The sequence below is a fragment of the Schistocerca gregaria genome, chromosome 6, assembly GCF_023897955.1.
Source record: "Schistocerca gregaria isolate iqSchGreg1 chromosome 6, iqSchGreg1.2, whole genome shotgun sequence".
NCBI classification, from domain to species: Eukaryota; Metazoa; Arthropoda; class Insecta; order Orthoptera; family Acrididae; genus Schistocerca; species Schistocerca gregaria.
In genome coordinates, this window is record NC_064925.1 from 449,077,795 (window position 1) to 449,099,961 (window position 22,167).

The following is a 22,167-nucleotide window of genomic DNA, read 5'->3' on the forward strand; positions in this document are numbered from 1 at the left end:
AGAACATCAGTACTCGAGACATTAAAACAGCATGCTGAGCAAGAAGTATATCACTTTTATTTCAGAAGAGATCTCACCTTGACCTGTCTTTCTGCTCTCCAACCCTTACCGACTCTGTTCACTGGGAGGTCATTGACGACCTTCATTCCAGCGATCACTTCCCCATCCGCATTCATCTCCTGGATGGTGTATTGCTGGAGCAGAGGCCACCATCGTGGCTGATTGGCAGGGGTAACTGGCCGCTGTTCAGTCGGTTGGCTGTCTTTGAACGCCACCACAGCGTACAAGAATGGGTGGATCACATCACACTTGTGATCCATCATGCTGCTGACCTGTCCATACCAAAGTCTTCTGGGCCTCGTAAGCGGCGCCTTGTGCCTTGGTGTACAGAAGAGTGGCATTCAGCCATTCGGGACAGGCGTGCGGCTCGCCGACGACTTAAATGCCGCTTAACAGCTGTCAATGTTACCACCTTTCGAATCGCGAGAGCCAGGGCACGCCGTGTCATTAAGGAGAGCAAGAAAGGTCATGGCAGGAGTTCCTGGACTCCATCAACCGTTCCACTAGTTCCACAATAGTATGGGAAGCCATCCGGAGGATTTCCGGTAAACGCAGTCCTGAACCGGGGATGCCTCCAAACGACGCCCAGAGCCATTTCTCAGACGCTGGCAGAGCATTTTGCACCAAGTACTGCCACTGCAAACCAGGGTTCAGCGTTTCGTCGCTACCGTGCGACTGTCGAAAGAGAAAACTTGGAATAACGGTCGAACAGTTCTGAGGTCTACTACTCCCCTTTCTCCATGTGGGAACTTAAATCGGCACTTACTGAGACTTCTGACACTACACCAGGTCACGACCGCATCCGGTACTCCATGCTTCGACATCTGCCAGCGGCGTCAAAGGAAATCCTCCTCGAATGTTTTAATCTCATATGACAGACAGGAGTGTTCCCCACCTAGTGGAGGGAGGCAATCCTCATCCCTCTCCTCAAACCAGGAAAGGACCGCACATGTCCCAGTAGTTATCTTAGTATCGCCTTGACAAGCTGTGTCGGGAAGACTCTGGAACGGATAGTTAACCGCCGTCTGGTCTGGCTGTTAGAGACCAGACATCTCCTTAGCCGATCTCAGTGTGGATTCCGAAAATTTCGGTCCACGGTCGACAACCTGACCCTCCCAGAAGCGGCTATTCAGCAGGCTTTCCTCCGTCAGCATCACTGTATCGGTATCTTCTCTGATATCAGTAAGGCATATGATACTACTTGGAGACACTGTATTCTTGCACAACTGCATCAATGGGGCTTTCGTGGCTGCCACCCCATTTTCATTCGGTCTTTCCTGTCTCAGCGGTTTTTTCGGACCTACGTTGGTAACTCACTGTCTGATGCTTTGAGCAAGAGAACGGTGTCCCCTAGGGTAGTGAACTTTAGTTATATAGTTTTCACTGAAAACACAATTAGTTTTATTTTGCATTTAATTAGATTCATTTTCTTTATTTAAGATTTTCCATTACGTGTAATTTAAAGTTTTATTTCACGACGCTGTTCACATGCGCAGCACAGGCCCAACCAACAGTCAGTCATTGAATACGACACGTAAAATACACGTTACCCTCTTTCCCACAGCCAGCAACAGTATAACGTCTACAGTGAGGAGTCCAGTACAGTGCTCCTTATTTGTGGGCGCCTTTGCTGTTTTCTGTTCCTCCTCCAGTGTTGCGACCGTAAGCCATCAGTTGCAACTAACAGTGTGGCAGTTAGAGGAGTGGGCTGCAAAGACGGGTTTTCCGTTTTCTTCCGATAAATGTGTTTGTGTTCATTTTAATCGTTCTCGTCGTCTTTTTACTTTGCCTTCCTTGCGTATACTGTCCTACATTTTAGAGAGTGCGGTTTCTGGGCCTACTTTTTGGCTCCAGGTTGTCATGGCTGCCACACCTACGCGACTTGAAAGCCAGAACCCCGAAGGCACTGAACATCCTCAAGTGCCTGAGCCACAGGTCTTGGGGAGCGGACAGGGCGCGTCTCCTTCAGTTTTATCGAGCTTTTGTGCGTTCACGGCTGGACTATGGGTGCACAGTGTATGGGTCAGCGAGGCCGTCTTATTTGCAGATCCTTGACGCTGTCCACCGTGCTGGGATTCGACTGGCCACGGGCGCTTATCGGACCAGGCCCATACCCAGCCTCTGTGCTGAGGCTGGCGAACCGCCGCTTACCATCCGGCGGCATCTTCTGCTGGTGCGCCAGGCTTGTAAGTTTCTTGCAGCTCTCACCTCGCCTGCTCACCATCTTGTTACTCATCCACCTCTGGACCACCTTTTTTCCCACCGTCCCCGCGATACGTTGCCGTTAAGGATCCGTGTGCAACGTGTGCTAGAGTCCCTGGGTGTGGAGTCTGTACAACCCCAAATCCTGGGTTTTAACCGCCTGCCACCCAGGTTACTGAAGAGGCCTGGAGAGATTTTAGATTTATTGCAGTACAAGAGAGATTGCGCTCCTGCCACCGTTTTTAATGTAGCATTTTCTGCCATTTTATCTGAGCACCACGAATAAGTAGCTGTTTTTACGGATGGGTCGAAACAAGGGGATTTCGGATCGTGTCCTCAAGGTCCGACTGCCTCAGACTTTTACTGTCTTTGACTCATAATTGTCTGCGATCTTGCGAGCACTGGAGCAGATGAGACATTCTTCCTGACATAAATTTCTTGTCTGTTCCGATTATTAAGTGCCCTTCACTCTTTGCAACGTTTGTATCCAGCAGATAAAATAGCCCAGACCATCCAGGATGCCCTCCTCCACCTACAGCGATTGGGGAAGGTGGTGGCTTTCTGCTGGGTTCCGGGACATGTAGGCATTTCTGGGTATGAAAGGGCAGATCTCGCAGCCAAGGAGGAGTGTCTCGATCCACAAGTATATCAGTGTGCTATTCCCCTGCACGAACTCAACTCGCTGTTGAGCTCACGAGTCATGCGTCGGTGGGAGGATGACTGGCTGGAAGTGACTGACAATAAGCTCCGTTTAGTCAAGCCCACACCACGTGTGTCGTGTACTTCCTTTCAGCCCAGTCGACGGGACGAGGTTCTCCACACTCGGCTTCGGATAGGCCACAGCCCTATGACGCATGGCTTCCTGCTCCGGCGGGAGGACCCTCCAATGTGTGGTGCTTGTGGCGTCCAGGTCACCGTGCGCCACGTTTTATTGGATTGCGTTTTATTTTCTGACCAGCGGGCGGCGGCTGACTTGCCAGCGGAACTGCTATATCTTTTAGGCAACACTCGGATGAATGTGGTTAAAGTTTTAAGTTCCGTGCCATGTCAAATGTTTTTACAAAGATTTTAGGGAGAGGATCTTAATTTGCTCACTGTGTGACAAGCTGTCCTATATTTTATGTAAGTGGCTAGCCAATGACAACTTAATGTGGCATTCTTGTTGCTACGTTTTCCCTTTCCTTACGTTCTGCTTTCTTATGTAGCATTTTCCTTCTTTTCCTGCTTTCTTTGTGTGTGTGTTTCAGTTTTATTAGGTCTGTCCACATTTGTTCCCTTTAATGTGTGTCAGGGCGCTGATGACCTCGACGCTGAGTGCCCATAAGCCCCAACACACACACACACACACACACACACACACACACACACACACACACACACACACACACACCTTACATTCTTGTTCAATGTAGTCAGTATTGTCAGGAGTCGTGCTATCAAGTACATTAATTTTCGGTGAAGAGTATTGGGAATTTCCAACAGCTATTTTCTTCCGAGTGTTTTTGTGGATATTCTTAGTCTAACATTGCACTGCGTATCATGCATCGTTCATAATGTGCTTCGGTAGTGAATTTTAGTTGTATAGTTTTCACTGAAAACACAATTAGTTTTATTTTGCATTTAATTAGATTCATTTTCTTTATTTAAGATTTCCCATTACGTGTAATTTAAAGTTTTATTTCACGACGCTGTTCACATGCGCAGCACAGGCCCAACCAACAGTCAGTCATTGAATGCGACACGTAAAATACACGTTACGTGGAGGAGAAAGCTTTTTGAAATTAATATATTCAGTTCTCTGACAAACGGGAAAAATGTTATAGAAAGTTTACACTACATGACTACTCCGCAGATCACAATTAACAGCCTCGCAGAGTATTCACAGAGCAACCTTCAAGCTATTTCTCTACCTTCTCATTTTCGAACAGAGCGCAGGTTAAACGAACACTTAAAATCTTTCCGTGCGAGCTCCGATTTCTCTCATTTTATTAAAATGATCATGTCTCCCTATGTAGGTGGGTGCTAACAAGATATTTTCGCATTCTCGCGAGAAAAAAGAAGCTCGTATGGTATTGTTGGCCGGGAGGCCCTTTTCGAGGAAGTTCGACCACCGTGTTTGCAGGTCGTATTTCAGATGACGTCACATTGGACGACTTGCGCGTCGGAGATGATGATGATGATCACAGCACAACATCCAGTCCACGGGCGGAGAAAATCTCCACTCGGCCGGGAATTGAACTTGGGCCAGTTGCACGGTAGGCAAACACATTCCTAAGCAAAAGTTGGCGATTGAACTTCGTGGAAAGATCCTCGCCCAACGGAAAGCAGCTTTGTTTTACTGAATGCCACTCCAACTCAATGAAGGAATCATAACTGTTGATGCTGGAATGCTGGTCCGTACATGGGAAGAACTCGAATATCGCCTTGATGTTCTACGAATGGGGCTCATGCTGAAATTCTGGCACAACAGAAAAAATTTGACAGACGCTATACTTTTTATAACAAACGACAATGCTCTGTCTCTAATAATTTCCATATTATGATTTTTGAAATAAAGCGGGACAATATGGACATGACGTATAACTGAAGAACAGAAAAATTCTGAGAAAGACGATGGTTCCGATAAATGAACACAAAAAGGAGGCTAATCTTCTATCGTCATTCAGTAGGGACGGACAACAGGAGACTCACGTCAAGTGGGTAAAGCAAGTCAGGAGAGACGTAGAGCACCTAGAAATTGCTCGCAACTATATTCAGAACAGGGACCAGAAAAAAAGTTAAGCAGAACATGACGTTCTCTCCTGGCACTAACAGAAGCAAAAGTGCGTTTAGAAATTGCAAATGGACCCATGTAGGGAAAAACACCCATAGCCCCTCGATGGGAGCATACTGGACTAAGAGGAGATCTCGCCAGAATTAAAGACCTAGTGGGTCACTGCATACCTTGAGTAAATGTAACAATAACAATAAAATTGTCGCTTTCAACTGTAACGACATACTGTGTTTATGAATCACAAGCTATAGTAGGTCTGCTACACTATCAACACAAAACGGAGCCAAATTTCAGTAAAATAATTGTCTACACAGGATGAACAAAGCAAAAATGGGCGAAAAAGTGTTTCGTGCGTCTTAAGGTAGGCAACCCAGCTTACATCACCTGCCTTGGGAGCAGATGGTGTTCATATATATGAACAACACATAAGAGAAATCTTCAGCTAATAAAGTAAAATTTAGTGGCTACAGCAGGAAAGATCTGAAATATTACCCTGTGAAGGGAACACAAATAGTGGTATCTTGTAAAAGATGCCATTATCTAAACCAATTCTGTTTGCCAGCATGAAAATCTCAGAAGAGCAACAAATTTAACAGGTGATTTTTTTTCGGTGAAAGTTTATCAGATAAAAGTAATGTAAGTAAGTGTGACTATCTTGTATGCCAAATGATACAACATTCAGTCAGAGGCACCATAACCAAGACCACACGGATATTCCTCAATTTGAAAATTTTTTGGACAAATGTTTGAATGGAGCAAAGGCTGGAAAATGGACACATGGATATCAAATTTATCAGAGTAGGGTCTAGTTTTGGAAAAAAATTAATTGCTTGAGTGTAATCTGGGTCATTAATAAATACTTAATTAGTGATTTGAGGGAAAGTTAGAGAATTGATTTTTGTTCGAATTTGCATAGGCAAACGAAGAGCGAGAAGTGGACAAGTGAGGTATCGGAGTGTCCATTGTGAATTACAGGTTTGCAAAAAAGTAATCAGGGTAATTAATGAAAGCTTAGTTAGCGATTTGAGAGAAAATTGAAATATTTCACAAACAGGTACTTCTAGCTACGTAAATGAAGTGTCAAATATATATTTCACGCCTTCTGAATATAACTTGAAAATGATGCTATGGTGTACAGTAAGGTGTCGTAGTTGAGTGACTCTAGGATGATACAAGACGACTTAGACGAAATTTCCAGTTGGTGAGATAAATGGTAGCTAGTCCTAAATGTGTAAAAATGTAAGTTAATGCGGATTATCAGGAAGATCAAATCTGTAACGTTCGGGTACAGAGTTACAAGTGCCCTACTTGACAATCTCAATTCACTTACGTTGCAAAGCGATACGAGGCGGAACGAGCATGTGAGTACTGTGGTAGGGAAAGCAAATGATCAACTTCGGTTTATTGGGAGAATTTTAGGAAAGAGTAGTTCACCTGTAAAGGAGACTGCATATAAGACGCTGATGTGACCATTCTTCAGTGCTGCTGGAGGCTTTGGGATCTGTACCAGGTCGGACTGAAGGAAGACATCAAAGAAATTCCGAGGCGGGCTGCTGTAATTGTTACTGCTAGGTTCGAACAACACGTAAGTGTTACGGAGATGCATCGGGAAACTCAAATGGGGATCCCTGGAGGAAAGGCGACGTTGTTTTCGAGAAACACTATTGAGAAAACTGAGAGAACCCGCATTTGAAACTGACTGCCGAACGATTCTACTGCTGCCAACACTCATTGCGCCTAAGGACCACGAAGATAAAATACAAGAAAGGAGGGCTCATCGGGAGGCATATAGGCAGATTTTTCCTTGCTCTATTTGCAACTGGAAAGGAAATGACAAGTAATGTTAGTAGGGACCCTACGCCACTCACCGTACGGTGGCTTGAGGAATATATATGCGGCTGTAGATGTAGATTACATTGTTTTGTTAAGCAAAGGTTTTGTTTCCGCCCTTCCTTTTCTAAACAACACGCAATATTCCGTGCTGTTGTTACGCTCTTATCGGACACACTCGTGGAGAGTGGATAAATTAGCGTTGAATGAGGAGGCTAGTCGATCGCGAGACAGCTTATGAGAACGGGGAATAGGGATAGGACGGCGAGCGTGTTGTACGTATCGCTTCTAGCCAGAAATTGTCCTGAGACGAGGGAGGTTTCGCAACAGGAGAGAGTGATTAGTTAGCCGGTGGTAATCACCTTAACAAATACCGAGACGGCTGTGTCATAGGACGGAAGCGAGACACCGTCTTCGCAGCCGGCGACACCGGACGCCAGGAAAGAGCGGACGGAGTCCAGAGGCGTCCAAATTGTGGGCCGTTTGCATGCCGATGGGTGATGGGCGCACGTATGGGGTCGTTCCGGGGCGCCGGAATGGCCTATTACTGCCGCCTTCCGGGGGCTGACGGGGTGAAAGCGAGCCGGCCTTCATTATCGCCCGCGCCGCCTCAATTCACTGGACAAATGCGTCCGGCCCGTGATTCCGCCCTGCCTTGGCGTCGCAGCGGGCTACGGGCTCTGCAGTTACGGGCACAACCTATATGTACTAGGAGCGGGCAAAGCTGTCGTAACGAGACACACCGGAGTGGCGAAATAAGCGCTGTATCATTTGATAGATACAGAGGCGACCGATTGTGCCGTGACTTACCCCAGTTCACTGCCCTCTAGCGCCCCGTCACCATAACGCGTCTGTGCGTAGCACACAAATATTGCGCCAATATTTATGAATGAAATTAAAAATTAGAGTAGCTTTTACAAACTTTGTCAACTTATGCTTCAGTATATTAACGTTTAAATTGTCAAATCTCAGAGTGATCAGATGAATATCTCGCCCTAAATACATGGTTTTAAATAAAAAAAACAAGTGGCACTAAATAAAAAAGCAAGAAAGCAAAAATTTGTTCAGAATGTGCAAACATATGCCGAAATCAATTGTTACAAGTTTCAACTTGAAAGAAACAAAATTTTAGTCTGAATCCACGTTTTTACGAAAGACAAGTGGCACTAAATAATAAAGCTAGAAAGTAAAAAAAATGTATCAAGCCTCAGTTCGATATAAAAACACTGTGTGACCCCATTAAACTGCCTCTAATAGTTTTCGAGTAATTTACTGAAAACTAAATCTGGAACGAAGAGGTCCTTGAAACTTCGTGGCAGATTAAAACTGTGTGCCGGACCGAGACTCGAACTGGGGGCTCGGTCGAGCACTTGCCCGCGAAAGGCGAAGGTCCCGAGTTCGAGTCTCCGTCCGGCGCACAGTTTCAATCTGCCAGGAAGTTTCATATCAGCGCACACTCCGCTGCAGAGTGAAAATCTTATTTTAAAGAGGTCCTTATTTATTAAACATTAAGTATCATTTATATTAATGATAGAAAGTTTTGATTACAGCGCCTGATGGAACCTATTAAAAAATAGAGCTATAACAAGGCTTAAGACATTGATGTAAGTAACAATCAATACAAAGTTTTTTAACGCTGTAGTTCAGAGGTCATATTTTACTGTCAGTTCCGTTCTAAAAATTCTAGACGGCAAAGTTTAAACGCAGGCGAGCTAAAACTTTTTCTGTGATTATAGCTACCTTAATTCTATTCAGTCAAAAATTACGAAGATTCTAAATTAATACACAACAGTTCTATACAATATTATGTGTGCGAAAGCGGCCATTTACATTCTGCTACCGAGCCATAGAGCGGATGACGGCATGTGCTCTCTTGGCCGTCCGCTGCGTCCGTATATAAATATAGCCTGAGATGCACTCACTTAACTTCACTTCGCACCCAGGTATCATACGGTCGGCGTCAGCAAATCACTGGCTCACGCGCTGCCTCGGGTGACGTCACATCTAGGCTGCAACTAAACATATGTTTTTGGCACCAATAGGAAGTGAACTCGCGAGGACTGCACACCGTCCTAGATCACTTAGATTTCACGGACGTAACTGTTAGTGTGTCGCCCATAATGTTAACAAAACCGCCTGGCAAGTGGCCGCTTTATTTTCCACTTTTGTGGCGAGGAACTAACTTTGATTATCAGAAGTGAGGGCGAAACATCATTTAATGGGAACTTACCGTAGAGGCCGCCTCTGAACTGCTCTTAGTGCTGTTTATAATAGAGATATATTTATTATCAGAATTATCATTGCAAATAATAATACTAAGCTGTGCCTGTGAAAGTTTGTCAAGTATATATCTATGAACTAGAACTCAAAATTTTCATTTATCGTCATAGTTCCCGATCCCGCTGAGTAAACAGAGAATAGAAATATTTCTTTCAGTGGGCAAGACAAGAATGTGGACTTGCAGACTGGAAACTATGGTCAGTATGTTGTCCATCGCTTTCTGGCTGACCACAGAATTTTCAGCATCTCCTAAAAGAGAGCGCTGGGAGGGGATTTGGAGGCCGGCCCCCAAATGAGAATGGTAAGTAACGTGTACACCGATGCACCAAAGCACTATTGAACACCTGTTTAGTCACGTGTTGTTCCGCTTTTCAAACGCAGTACAGCAGAGGGCCTGTTACGCATGGATTAGATAGGTCCTTAACAGCATTCCAGAAGTATTCGGCATCATTTGTCCACGCGCAGGTCAAGAAAATCCCGCAAATTAAGGGATGATGGTTTCCGGGCACGCAGCTGGCTCCCAGTATGTGTTCCAGCGGGTTCAAATCAGGCACATTGGCTGGCCACGACATCAGTGTGAGTTCACTATAATGACCCTTAAAGCACTGTAGCACGATTCTGACCTTGCAACATGGTCAGTTATCCTGCTGGAAGATGTCATCGCCTTAGGGGGAGACTCCGGGCATGAAGAGACGCAAGTTCTCTGTAATAATGTTCACATTGTTCACTGCTGCGATGATGGTTTCGATTACTGTAACAGATCCCATGGAATTGGAAATGAGTGTTTGGCGTCATTGGCCGGGAGGCCGCTTACAGGGCAGGTCCGGCCGCCTTGGTGCAGGTCTTATTACATTCGACGCCACATTGGGCGATCTGAGCGCCGGATGGAGATGAAATGATGATGAAGACAACACAGCACCCAGTCCCTGAGCGGAGAAAATCCCCGACCCAGCTGGGAATCGAACCCGGGCCCTTAGGACGGAAATCCGTCCTGCTGACCACTCAGCTATCTGGGCGGACAACAGATCCCAGGGAAGCCCAAATCAGTGCACCCCTGAGCATACCTGTAATTCTGCCCACACTGGTCTGTATCTGTGGCGCGGTGCATGTTTCGCCCAGCCATTCCCCTGGACGACGGCGTGTAAGGACCCAATCAAAACGTGGTGTAACAAGAAATGCGATTCATTAGACAGGCGACACATATCTATCGATCCACGATGAAAACTCAGCGATGCTGTGCCCACTGCAATCATAACAGACGATGTCGTTAGGTCTACACAGGAACACGCAGGTGGTCGCGTTATGTGGAGCTCAATGTACAATAATGTGCTCCGTTAAACTTATGCCTGCACAACCTTTTTACGCTTTCGTAGATGTGCCAAAGATCGCTGCCTATCCTGGATTATACCTTGGGGGATCCTTCGGCCTCTGCGTTTTGTGGTGAGACGTGGTCGTCCAATACCATACTGCCTAGTCGTTATTTCACCATCCTTCAGCCACATTCCATAGGTGCTCATGACAACTGTACAACAGGACACCAGCTTCGCCGTTCCAGAGATTCTCATTTTCAGCCGCTGCACCACATTAATGTGCCCTTTGTCAAAACCGCTTGGATCAGAGGATATCCACTTTTGTGGCCCGCATCTTCGTCTCTTTTCGGCTTGCATTCTTTTATTACTGCGTGACGTGCCCGTAGCACCACCAGGAGGCATTCAACATCGCGGAAGGCAGTGGTCATAATTTTTTGGCTCAGAAATATAGATGCACCTCAGTACAAAATACAAAGGTTTTTCTCTGTGTCTATCTTATTTTTTTCGTCACTATTCTAACTGGTTTGATGCGACCCGCCATAAATTCCTCTTGTCTCACCTCTTCATACAAGAGTATACTTCATGCACGCATAGAAGGACACTCGTATGCGCAGAAGAGGAAATCCAAGAGAGAGGAAGAGGTATTGCAGCCTAGCGGACGAGCAAATGCGTTACAGACGGCAAAAGCATACATACAGGAAAGTAAGTGGATTTACACTACTGGCCATTAACATTGTTACACCACGAAGATGACGTGCTACAGACGCGAAATTTAACCGACAGGAAGAAGGTGCTGTGATATGCAAATGATTAGCATGCTCTGAAAGCATTCACACAAGGTGTGGCGACACCTGCAACGTGCTGACATGAGGATAGTTTGCAACCGATTTCTGATACAAAAACAGCAGTTGACCGACGTTACCTGGTGAAATGTTGTTGTGATGCCTCGTGTAAAGAGGAGAAATCCGTACCACCAATTTTTCCGACTTTGATAAAGGTCTGATTGTAGCCTATCGCGATTGCTGTTTATCGTATCGCGACATTGCTGCTCGCGTTGGTCGAGATCCAATGACTGTTAGCAGAATATGGAATCGGTGGGTTCAGCAGGGTAATACGGAACGCCGTGCTGGATCCCAACGGCCTCGTATCACTAGCAGTCGAGATGACAGGCATCTTTTCCGTATGGCTGTAACGGATCGTGCAGACACGTCTCGATCCCTGAGTCAACAGATGGGGATGTTTGCAAGACAAAAACCATCTGCACGAACAGTTCGAGGACGTTTGCAGCAGCATGGACTATCAGCTCGGAGACCACGACTGCGGTTACCCTTGACGCTGCATCACAGATAGGAACCCCTGCGACGGTGTACTCAACGACGAACCTGGGTGCACGAATGGGAAAACGTCATTTTTTCGGATGAATCCAGGTTCTGTTTACAGCATCATGATAGTCGCATCCGTGTTTGGCGACATCGCGGTGAACGCACATTGGAAGGGTGTATTCGTCATCACCATGCTGGCGTATCACCCGGCGTGATGGTATGGGGTGCCATTGGTTACACGTCTCGATCACCTCTTGTTCACATTGACGGCACTTTGAACAGTGGATGTTACATTTCATATGTGTTACGACCCGTGGCTCTACCCTTCAGTCGATCCCTGCGAAACCCTACATATCAGCAGGATAATGCACGACCGCATGTTGCACGTCCTGTACGGACCTTTCTGGATACAGGAAATGTTCGACTGCGCCCTGGTCAGTACATTCTCCAGATCTCTCACCAACTGAAAACGTCTACTCAATGGTGACCGAGGAAATGGCTCGTCACAATACGCCAGTCAATGCTCTTGATGAACTGTGGTATCGTGTTGAAGCTGCATGGGCAGCTGCGCCTGTACACGTCATCCAAGCTCCGTTTGATTCAATGCCTAGGCGTGTCAAGGCCGTTATTACAGCGAGAGGTGGTTGTTCTGGGTACTGATTTCTCACGATCTATACACCCAAATTTCGTGAAATTGTAATCACATGTCAGTTCTAGTGTAATATATTTGTCCAAATAATACCCGTTAACATCTGAAATTCTTCTTGGTGCAGCAATATTAATGGCCAGTAGTGTAGAAGATGACATCAAGACCGTGGATGAGGTCACGTCCAAAATTGAAGATGAAGGGGCAAAGTGAACGTGAGTGTCGCCGATGCACTTACCGCCGCCGTTCCTGTAGCAGAGGTAGGGGAAGCGCCACACGTTGGCGAGGTCGACGGCGAAGCCGATGATGGAGAGCAGGAAGTCGGCGTTGGAGGACCAGGACTCGCGCGCGTCCGCCCCGCTGCCGCCGGCGGCGGCGGCGTCCGCGGCGGCCACCGCTCCCGCCGCAGCGCCGCCCCCGCCGCCTCCGCCGCCCCCGCCGTCGCCGGCGCTGGACGGGCACAACGCGACGCCCACGACGACCGGGCCCTTCTCGGCGTCCTCCAGCTGGACCTGCAGGTCTCCTGTGGACATCACCGCTGGAGTCACCACACCGACCGCGCATCCTGTGTGGCCAGCGTCAAAGAAACAGTCAGGCGCGCCCGTGACCGGAAACCTCTTCACTAGGTAGCAAATACAGCGCCATCCGAAGTGGGCGCATAAAGGAACAATGAAATTTGCTTTATTGAAATGATGGTTTGAGAGTGATAGTGTTGTAGCTATACTGAGAAAATAAATGCACCTCCATCGTGGTCTCCGGAACGTGGGGCAGTGGCAGGTCGATGAAATGTATTAACACTGTACCAAAAGCCATTGTTATCAGGCAACTAGTTTCAACGTTCCAATGACGTCTTGACGAGGCGTCTCACATCAATGACACCAACTATCACTCGTCCATGTTCTATACACGCCTCTGGTTGGTAATAAGTGAATGCTTTATTTGCATTGTGTGTACAATTCCACCTAGCGGGATAGGGATAGGTAGACCGTTCGCCGCGTGCAAGTCTTTCGATTTGACGCCACTTCGGGCTCTTGCGCGTCCATTGGTGTGAGATGATGATGATTAAGACAACACATCTCCCAGTTCCTGAGCGGAGAAAATCTCCAATCCAGCCGGGAATCGAACCCCTTTAGGATTGACATTCTGTCACTCTGACCACTCAGCTACCGGGGGCGGACACTTAGCGGGATAATGAAGTTTGAACCCGACCTGTACGGAAACATGGCATTACGCACCAAGGGTTTATACTTCAAAAGACTAGCTGCCATCAATGTTCCTGAAATATTCCAACGAGATAGGAATGGACCTCAGTCTTAGAATCGATAACAACTGTTCCCTGAAATTGTATTTATTGGTATCACTTTTGCCCACGTTGTTTCAATACAATGCACAAGAGCAATCTCAGGTATCGCCTGTTCAGATAAGGGGATCCTGGTATTAAGTTTATCAAAAAACATAAAATATAAAAGTTCAATAATATCAAAAAATTCAGGATAGTTAATTATTTTAACTGGGAGAGAGTCTCTCTGGTGGAAGACTATCGTAATGTCGAGCTGAACAATGTAAGAGGCTTTAAAAAAAATAATTTTTTCCCCTACAAATGTTAACCAAAGTTAGCCATCGAGCCCACGAACGAAATACGTTTATTTCGGGAAATGCTACATGGAGGGCAGATCTTCCTACTTTGAGCTTCGTATCACTGGAATAAAAACTGGCTTATTACACATTTACATATAATAGTGTGTTGCGTTCTTTACCTTGTGTTGCACAGCGTCGTGGGATTGACTGCTGCCGTGTGTCGTCGGATCTGTAAATCTATCAAAATCCTATACTTGTCCTATGTTTTGGTGAAGCGAAAAACGTTACCTTCCTTCACCCTAGTCTGCTTTTAATGGCTAAGCACACGCGCAAGGCAGGCGCGCGTGTGTTTCTCTGCCCTCGCTGTTCTCGCAAGAATTTTACTATATTGGCTCTCTTCGGTCTCCGCTCAGGACATTCACGAAAAGAATTCAGGCAGCTCTTGACTGAATTTTGGAGCCGAGTGAACAAAGTGTTCACATCAGTATATCTCCTTTCCCTGTCAGAGAGAGATGCCCTCCGACCACACTCGACGACGTCTCAATGGAAAGTGTCTGTCACGCTGGGCAGTTTCGCGTCTCCTCAGCCTAGCTTCCCTTCCCTCCCATTACACTGGATGGAACAGCCAATGGCAGTCACTCTTTTATTTCTAGTAGCCATGACTGCCCAATCAGAAAATGGCTTAATAAGTACAGTGTCGTGTAATTGGCGGGCTTTCAAGTGAACAACCAGGCCTGTGACCCCTCTTATTAACAGTCCATCAGCCACAAGAGTGGTAAGTTACGTCCTTACGCGCCGCTCAAGTGATACACTGTTCTGTCTCCAGTTCTCTGCCATGCCCGTCACCTTCGCTTCACCTTGACTAGGCTGCAGCTCTGCAGGCCATTGTGTCACAGTGTGGATGACTAAAACTGGCTTCTTCTCCAATGATGCTGCCACCCTGTTTGTACCTAACGTAAACATTCAAATTTACGTAAGGGAGTTATCCTCGTCACTCTCGATACCACGTGTATTCCAAACAAGTGAAATATACACACAAAAACCAGTCCCATGTTGCAAAACCAGTGTCTTGCAACGCTACAAACGACACGCAAAACTGAGGTACCTGACCTGTAAGGTGTCCCAAATCCAAACGCCTTACAGTATATAAGAATATTTGCGCCTTGTCTTATACTTAAGGGAGTAGGACTTAGTGTCATTCTTGCGACAGGCCTGAAGATCTACATCTACATCTACATCTACATGACTACTCTGCAAATTAACATTTAAGTGCTTAGCAGAGGATTCATCGAACCACAATCATACTATCTCTCTACCATTCCTCTCCCGAACAGTGCGCGGGAAAAACGAACACCTAAATCTTTCTTTTCGAGCTCGGATTTCTCTTATTTTATTTTGATGATCATTCCTACCTATGTAGGTTGGGCCCTACAAAATATTTTCGCATTCGGAAGAGAAAGTTGGTGACTGAAATTTCATAAATAGATCTCGCCGCGACGAAAAACGTCTTTGCTTTAAATACTTCCATCCCAACTCGCGTATCATATCTGACACACTCTCTCCCCTATTACGTGATAATACAAAACGAGCTGCCCTTTTTTTTTTTTTTTTTGCACCCTTTCGATGTCCTCCGTCAATCCCACCTGGTAAGGATCCCACATCGCGCAGCAATATTCTAACAGAGGATGAACGAGTGTAGTGTAAGCTGTCTCTTTAGTGGACTTGTTGCATCTTCTAAGTGTCCTGCCAATGAAACGCAACCTTTGGCTCGCCTTCCCCACAATATTATCTGTGTGGTCTTTCCAACTGAAGCTGTTCGTAATTTTAGCACCCAGGTACTTAGTTGAATTGACAGCCTTGAGAATTGTACTATTTGTCGAGTAATCGAATTCCAACGGATTTCTTTTGGAACTCATGTGGATCACCTCACACTTTTCGTTATTTAGCGTCAACTGCCACCTGCCACACCATATAGCAGTCTTTTCTAAATCGCTTTGCAACTGATACTGGTCTTTGGATGACCTTACTAGACGGTAAATTACAGCATCATCTGCGAACAACCTAAGAGAACTGCTCAGATTGTCACCCAGGTCATTTATATAGATCAGGAACGGCAGAGGTTCCAGGACGCTTTCCTGGGGAACGCCTGATATCACTTCAGTTTTACTCGATGATTTGCCGTCTATTACTACGAACTGCGACCTTCCTGACAGGAAATCACGAATCCAGTCGCACAACTGAGACGACATCCCATAGGCCCGCAGCTTGATTAGAAGTCGCTTGTGATGAACGGTGTCAAAAGCTTTCCGGAAATCTAGAAATACGGAACCAACTTTTGATCCCCTGTCGATAGCGGCCATTACTTCGTGCGATGACGATATTGGAACGTCGAAATCGGCTGCCTATTAAAACCATATAAAAATTGATACTGTATTATTTCATCACTATGTGAGAAGCTCGCACTGTATAGCAAATCTATATTATGTCAGATGCCACGGATGATTGTGCCGTGCGGAAGGCTCTGGCAGATATCAAGGGAGAAGATCTGAGCTACCTGTCTAAGGAACTGAAAGTAATGGACAACGCGGCCTTGTCGCGAAGTGTCCTTCGAGGTGTTGTATGGGAATTCTACGGAAGTTTAGGTGCTATAAAGCTCACACTGCACGGTGAATGTTCCACAGAAACAAAAGTAACCTCGGGTGTGACTACAAGAAGAGCAATGAGTCATCCAATGTTTTCATTGTGCATAATGTTTGTCAAACAGGATTAATACCACTATAATGTTTGCTGGCGATGTTACCTTTCGACTCAGGATCTTTAGCTGGTGTTTAATTAACGATTTTTCTGGTGTTTCGTCCTCGAGAGTGGGTGGCATTGTCAAAAATTCACCCTCCAGTGTTGGTGGTGGACTGGAGTCGAGCGCACGAGCGGAAGTTTTGTTAGCACACTGCCTGAACATTGACTGACAATGGAAGTGAAGCAGCCAGTAGTGGAGAACGAAGCAAGGTGAAACTTAACGGCTTGAGAGTGTGAGTGATGATATTTCACTGACGACAGAATGCTGTCACATTTGCAAACAGCTTGGCAATAGGAGCCCACTTGTCAGTATGACGTTGCACCCTCTCTAACCTGGATTCCCACACTGATTCTGTTGGGAAGGGGTCATAACGTTGTTGTAAATGTGGGGATCTTTCTGGCCAGGGGAGTACCTCAACACTATACAGTTTGTAGAGTCACGTGCAATATGTGCACGAGCATTGTCCTGTTGAAAAATGGTACCGTGATACTGTCACGTGAGAGGTAACACTAGAGGACACAGTATTCCCGAGATGTACCAGTGTGCCATCACAGTTCCCTCAGTTACTACCAACCGTGACGATAGGACTAACACAGTTGTGTCTCTCCAGAACATTGGAAGAATGCGACGTTGGTCACCCAGGTGGTGCAGAAACGCGACTTGTTGCTGAATGTAATGCTACCTCATTCATCAGCAGTCCACGTTTCCCAGTCACGGCTCCAATCCAAGTGCAGCCGTCTGTGTTGCATTGTTTTTTTTTTTTTTTTTTTTTTTTTTTTTTTTTTGTCATCAGTGTACTGACTGGTTTGATGCGGCCCGCCACGAATTCCTTTCCTGTGCTAACCTCTTCATCTCAGAGTAGCACTTGCAACCTACGTCCTCAATTACTTGCTTGACGTATTCCAATCTCTGTCTTCCTCTACAGTTTTTGCCCTCTACAGCTCCCTCTAGTACCATGGAAGTCATTCCCTCATGTCTTAGCAGATGTCCTATCATCCTGTCCCTTCTCCTTATCAGTGTTTTCCACATATTCCTTTCCTCTCCGATTCTGCGTAGAACCTCCTCATTCCTTACCTTATCAGTCCACCTAATTTTCAACATTAGTCTATAGCACCACATCTCAAATGCTTCGATTCTCTTCTGTTCCGGTTTTCCCACAGTCCATGTTTCACTACAATGCTGTACTCCAGACGTACATCCTCCGAAATTTCTTCCTCAAATTAAGGCCGGTATTTGATATTAGTAGACTTCTCTTGGCCAGAAATGCCTTTTTTTGCCATAGCGAGTCTACTTTTGATGTCCTCCTTGCTCCGTCCGTCATTGGTTATTTTACTGCCTAGGTAGCAGAATTCCTTAACTTCATTGACTTCGTGACCATCAATCCTGATGTTAAGTTTCTCGCTGTTCTCATTTCTACTACTTCTCATTACCTTCGTCTTTCTCCTATTTACTCTCAAACCATACTGTGTACTCATTAGACTGTTCATTCCGTGACCATCAATCCTGATGTTAAGTTTCTCGCTGTTCTCATATCTACTACTTCTCATTGCCTTCTTCTTTCTCCTATTTATTCTCAAACCATACTGTGTACTCTTTAGACTGTTCATTCCGTTCAGCAGATCATTTAATTCTTCTTCACTTTCACTCAGGATAGCAATGTCATCAGCGAATCGTATCATTGATATCCTTTCACCTTGTATTTTAATTCGTCTCCTGAACCTTTCTTTTATTTCCATCATTGCTTCCTCGATGTACAGATTGAATAGCAGGGGCGAAAGGCTACAGCCTTGTCTTATTCCCTTCTTAATACGAGCACTTCGTTCTTGACCGTCCACTCTTATTATTCGCTCTTGGTTGTTGTACATATTGTATATGACCCGTCTCTCCCTATAGCTTACCCCTACTTTTTTCAGAATCTTGAACAGCTTGCATCATTTAATATTCTCGAACGCTTTTTCCAGGTCGACAAATCCTATGAACGTGTCTTGATTTTACTTCAGCATTGCTTCCATTATTAGCCGTAACGTCAGAATTGCCTCTCTCGTGCCTTTACTTTTCCTAAAGCCAAACTGATCGTCACCTAGCACATTCTCAAATTTCTTTTCCATTCTTCTGTATATTATTCTTTTAAGCAGCTTCGATGCTTGAGCTGTTAAGCTGATTGTGCGATAATTCTCGCACTTGTCAGCTCTTGCCGTCTTCGGAATTGTGTGGATGATGCTTTGATGGTATGTCGCCAGACTCATATATTCTACACACCAACGTGAATAGTCGTTTTGATGCCACTTCCCCTAATGATCTGAGAAATTCTGATGGAATGGTATCTATCCTTTCTGCCTTATTTGACCGTTAGTCCTCCAAAGCTCTTTCAAATTCCGATTCTAATACTGGATCCCCTATCTCTTCTAAATCGACTCCTGTTTCTTCTTCTATCACATCAGACAAATCTTCACCCTCATAGAGGCTTTCAAGGTATTCTTTCCACCTATCTGCTCTCTCCTCTGCATTTAACAGTGGAATTCCCGTTGCACTCTTAATATTACCATCGTTGCTTTTTTTAATGTCACCAAAGGTTGTTTTGACTTTCCTGTATGCTGAGTCTGTCCTTCCGACAATCATATCTTTTTCGATATCTTTACATTTTTCCTGCAGCCATTTCATCTTAGCTTGCCTGCACTTCCTATTTATTTCATTCCTCAGCGACTTGTATTTCTGTATTCCTGAATTTCCCGGAACATGTTTGTACTTCCTCCTTTCATCAATCAACTGAAGTATTTCTTCTGTTACCCATGGTTTCTTCGCAGCTACCTTCTTTGTGCCTATGTTTTCCTTCCCATCTTCTGTGATGGCCCTTTTTAGAGACGTCCATTCCTCTTCAACTGTGTTGCCTACTGAGCTATTCCTTATTGCTGTATCTATAGCGCTAGAGAACTTCAAACGTATCTCGTCATTCCTTAGAACTTCCGTATCCCACTTTTTTGCGTATTGATTCTTCCTGACTAATGTCTTTAACTTCAGCCTACTCTTCATCACTACTATATTGTGATCTGAGTCTATATCTACTCCTGGGTACGCCTTAGAATCCAGTATCTGATTTCGGAATCTCTATCTGACCATGATGTAATCTAATTGGAATCTTCCCGTATCTCCTGGCCTTTTCCAAGTATATCTCCTCCTCTTGTGTTTCTTGAACAGGGTATTCGCTATTACTAGCTGAAACTTGTTACAGAACTCAATTAGTCTTTCTCCTCTTTCATTCCTTGTCCCAAGCCCAAATTCTCCTGTAACATTTTCTTCTACTCCTTCCCCTACAACTGCATTCCAGTCGCCCATGACTGTTACATTTTCGTCCCCCTTTACATACTGCATTACCCTTTCAATATCCTCATACACTTTCTCTATCTGTTCATCTTCAGCTTGCGACGTCGGCATGTATACCTGAACTATCGTTGTCGGTGTTGGTGTGCTGTCGATTCTGATTAGAACAACCCAGTCACTGAACTGTTCACAGTAACACACCCTCTGCCCTACCTTCCTATTCATAACGAATCCTACACCTGTTATACCATTTTCTGCTGCTGTTGATATTACCCGATTCTCATCTGACCAGAAATCCTTGTCTTCCTTCAACTTCACTTCACTGACCCCTACTATATCTAGATTGAGCCTATGCATTTCCCTTTTCAGATTTTCTAGTTTTCCTACCACGTTCAAGCTCCTGACATTCCACACCCCGACTCGTAGAACATTAACCTTTCGTCGATTATTCAATCTTTTTCTCATGGTAACCTCCCCCTTGGCAGTCCCCTCCTGGAGATCCGAAAGGGGGACTATTCCGGAATTTTTTGCCAATCATGACACTTTTTCAACTACAGGCCACATGTCCTGTGGATACATGTTACGTGTCTTTAATGCAGTGGTTTCCATTGCCTTCTGCATCCTCATGTATTTGATCATTGCTGATTCTTCCTTCTTTAGGGGCAATTTCCCACCCCTATGACAAGAGAGTGGCCTAAACCTCTATCCGCTCCTCCGCCCTCTTTGACAAGGCCTTTGGCAGAATGAGGCTGACTTCTTATGCCGGAAGTCTTCGGCAGCCAATGACGATTATTTATCAAAATTTAGGCAGTGGCGGGGATCAAACCCGGGACCGAAGACGTTTTAATTACCCATCAAAGACGCTACCCCTAGACCACAGGTTACCTTCATCTTTAGGGAAACTTTCCATCAAGCGTATCAAATCAATGAAGTTACCTCTACATCCTACACGGTACTGGTAACTTACTTTTCGTGACCCGTGCAGCAGTATTGTCATTGGCTACCAGTAGATCATCCCTGTTTAACCCATGTCATAATGTGTACCATTTTCTTCCACATATTGACGAGTACCCGTTCTACTGTTTGTATCTAATGTTATAATCACCTTATGACTTCCTTTCCACTTGTATAAATAGCAAAGATATAAACACACATAACCATCTAGAATTGCAGCAGCTGCATCGGTTTACTGACACCCTCAAAGATGGCAAAGTACTAATCCCACCACACACTCACACTCAATACATCTTACCACCAATTACTCTGATGTAACCCCTACACAGCACCTCACAGCTAAAAATTCACTTTCGACTTCAATCCAAACCTAATCCAAGATTACACCCATACTAACTAGACTGCTTGTCGTGAGCTCACAGACACCCAAATCAAAAGTCATCCGTTAAGCTTTGAACATTCTGATGTCATCTCTCATACCACCTTCTTCCATCAACAGACCTTGTCAGATACAGTACATCCCAAACAAACGCATCTACCTTCAGCGTCTCATATTTTTTTCCAGAAACCGAGGGACCATGAGTCTCATTCTGTACGTAGTGTTGCACAGTAATCACGCTTTATTGACAACCTAAACGATAGTAGCCGCTGTAATCTTACATCGCCGTAGCTTTACGGTACCTTATGACTGATATTTTTATTGTTCTTTGTTCCCCATAGTCCACGAATGGATCGACACTACTCTCCCACTTCTTCCTGGTAGGCTGCAATACGTAGACCCTGCTCCCTGATAAGCACTAAATATCGCGAAAAATCAGTTAAAGACGTCAGTTTATATCTTTTCGTCAAGAAAATCCCTAGTGTAACTTTAAAACATCTGAAAGAATCCAGATTGTACTGTATGAGCCGCTTTCTAGATGATCTTTAAACCTCGTTTATCATTTTAAATATTTTTAGCTGGAGAGTGAATGAAACTGTTATCACTGAAATAAAAATTAAGAAAATATCTGAAATGAGTTAATATTCTACTAACTTTCAAACTAAATATATTGTTTTTCATTATGAAGAACGAATCAGGAAGCCTGACATATTGCTGA

At 45.1% G+C, this 22,167-nt stretch overlaps 2 protein-coding genes across 2 annotated transcripts in view; both read right to left on the reverse strand.

Annotated features, from left to right (window-relative positions):
* LOC126279094 (sodium-dependent noradrenaline transporter-like) overlaps positions 1-12,801 on the reverse strand; it is a 393,514-nt gene extending 380,713 nt beyond the window's left edge. The window contains exon 1 of the mRNA XM_049979564.1: positions 12,662-12,801. The gene's annotated coding sequence lies outside the window, so the exon portion shown is untranslated. The remainder of the gene's footprint in view (positions 1-12,661) is intronic.
* Positions 1-22,167, reverse strand: part of LOC126278909 (dual specificity protein phosphatase 8-like) — a 795,043-nt gene that overhangs the window by 4,041 nt on the left and 768,835 nt on the right. The window contains exon 4 of the mRNA XM_049979184.1: positions 12,863-12,946. Coding sequence (XP_049835141.1) covers positions 12,863-12,946 — 84 coding nt within the window. The remainder of the gene's footprint in view (positions 1-12,862; positions 12,947-22,167) is intronic.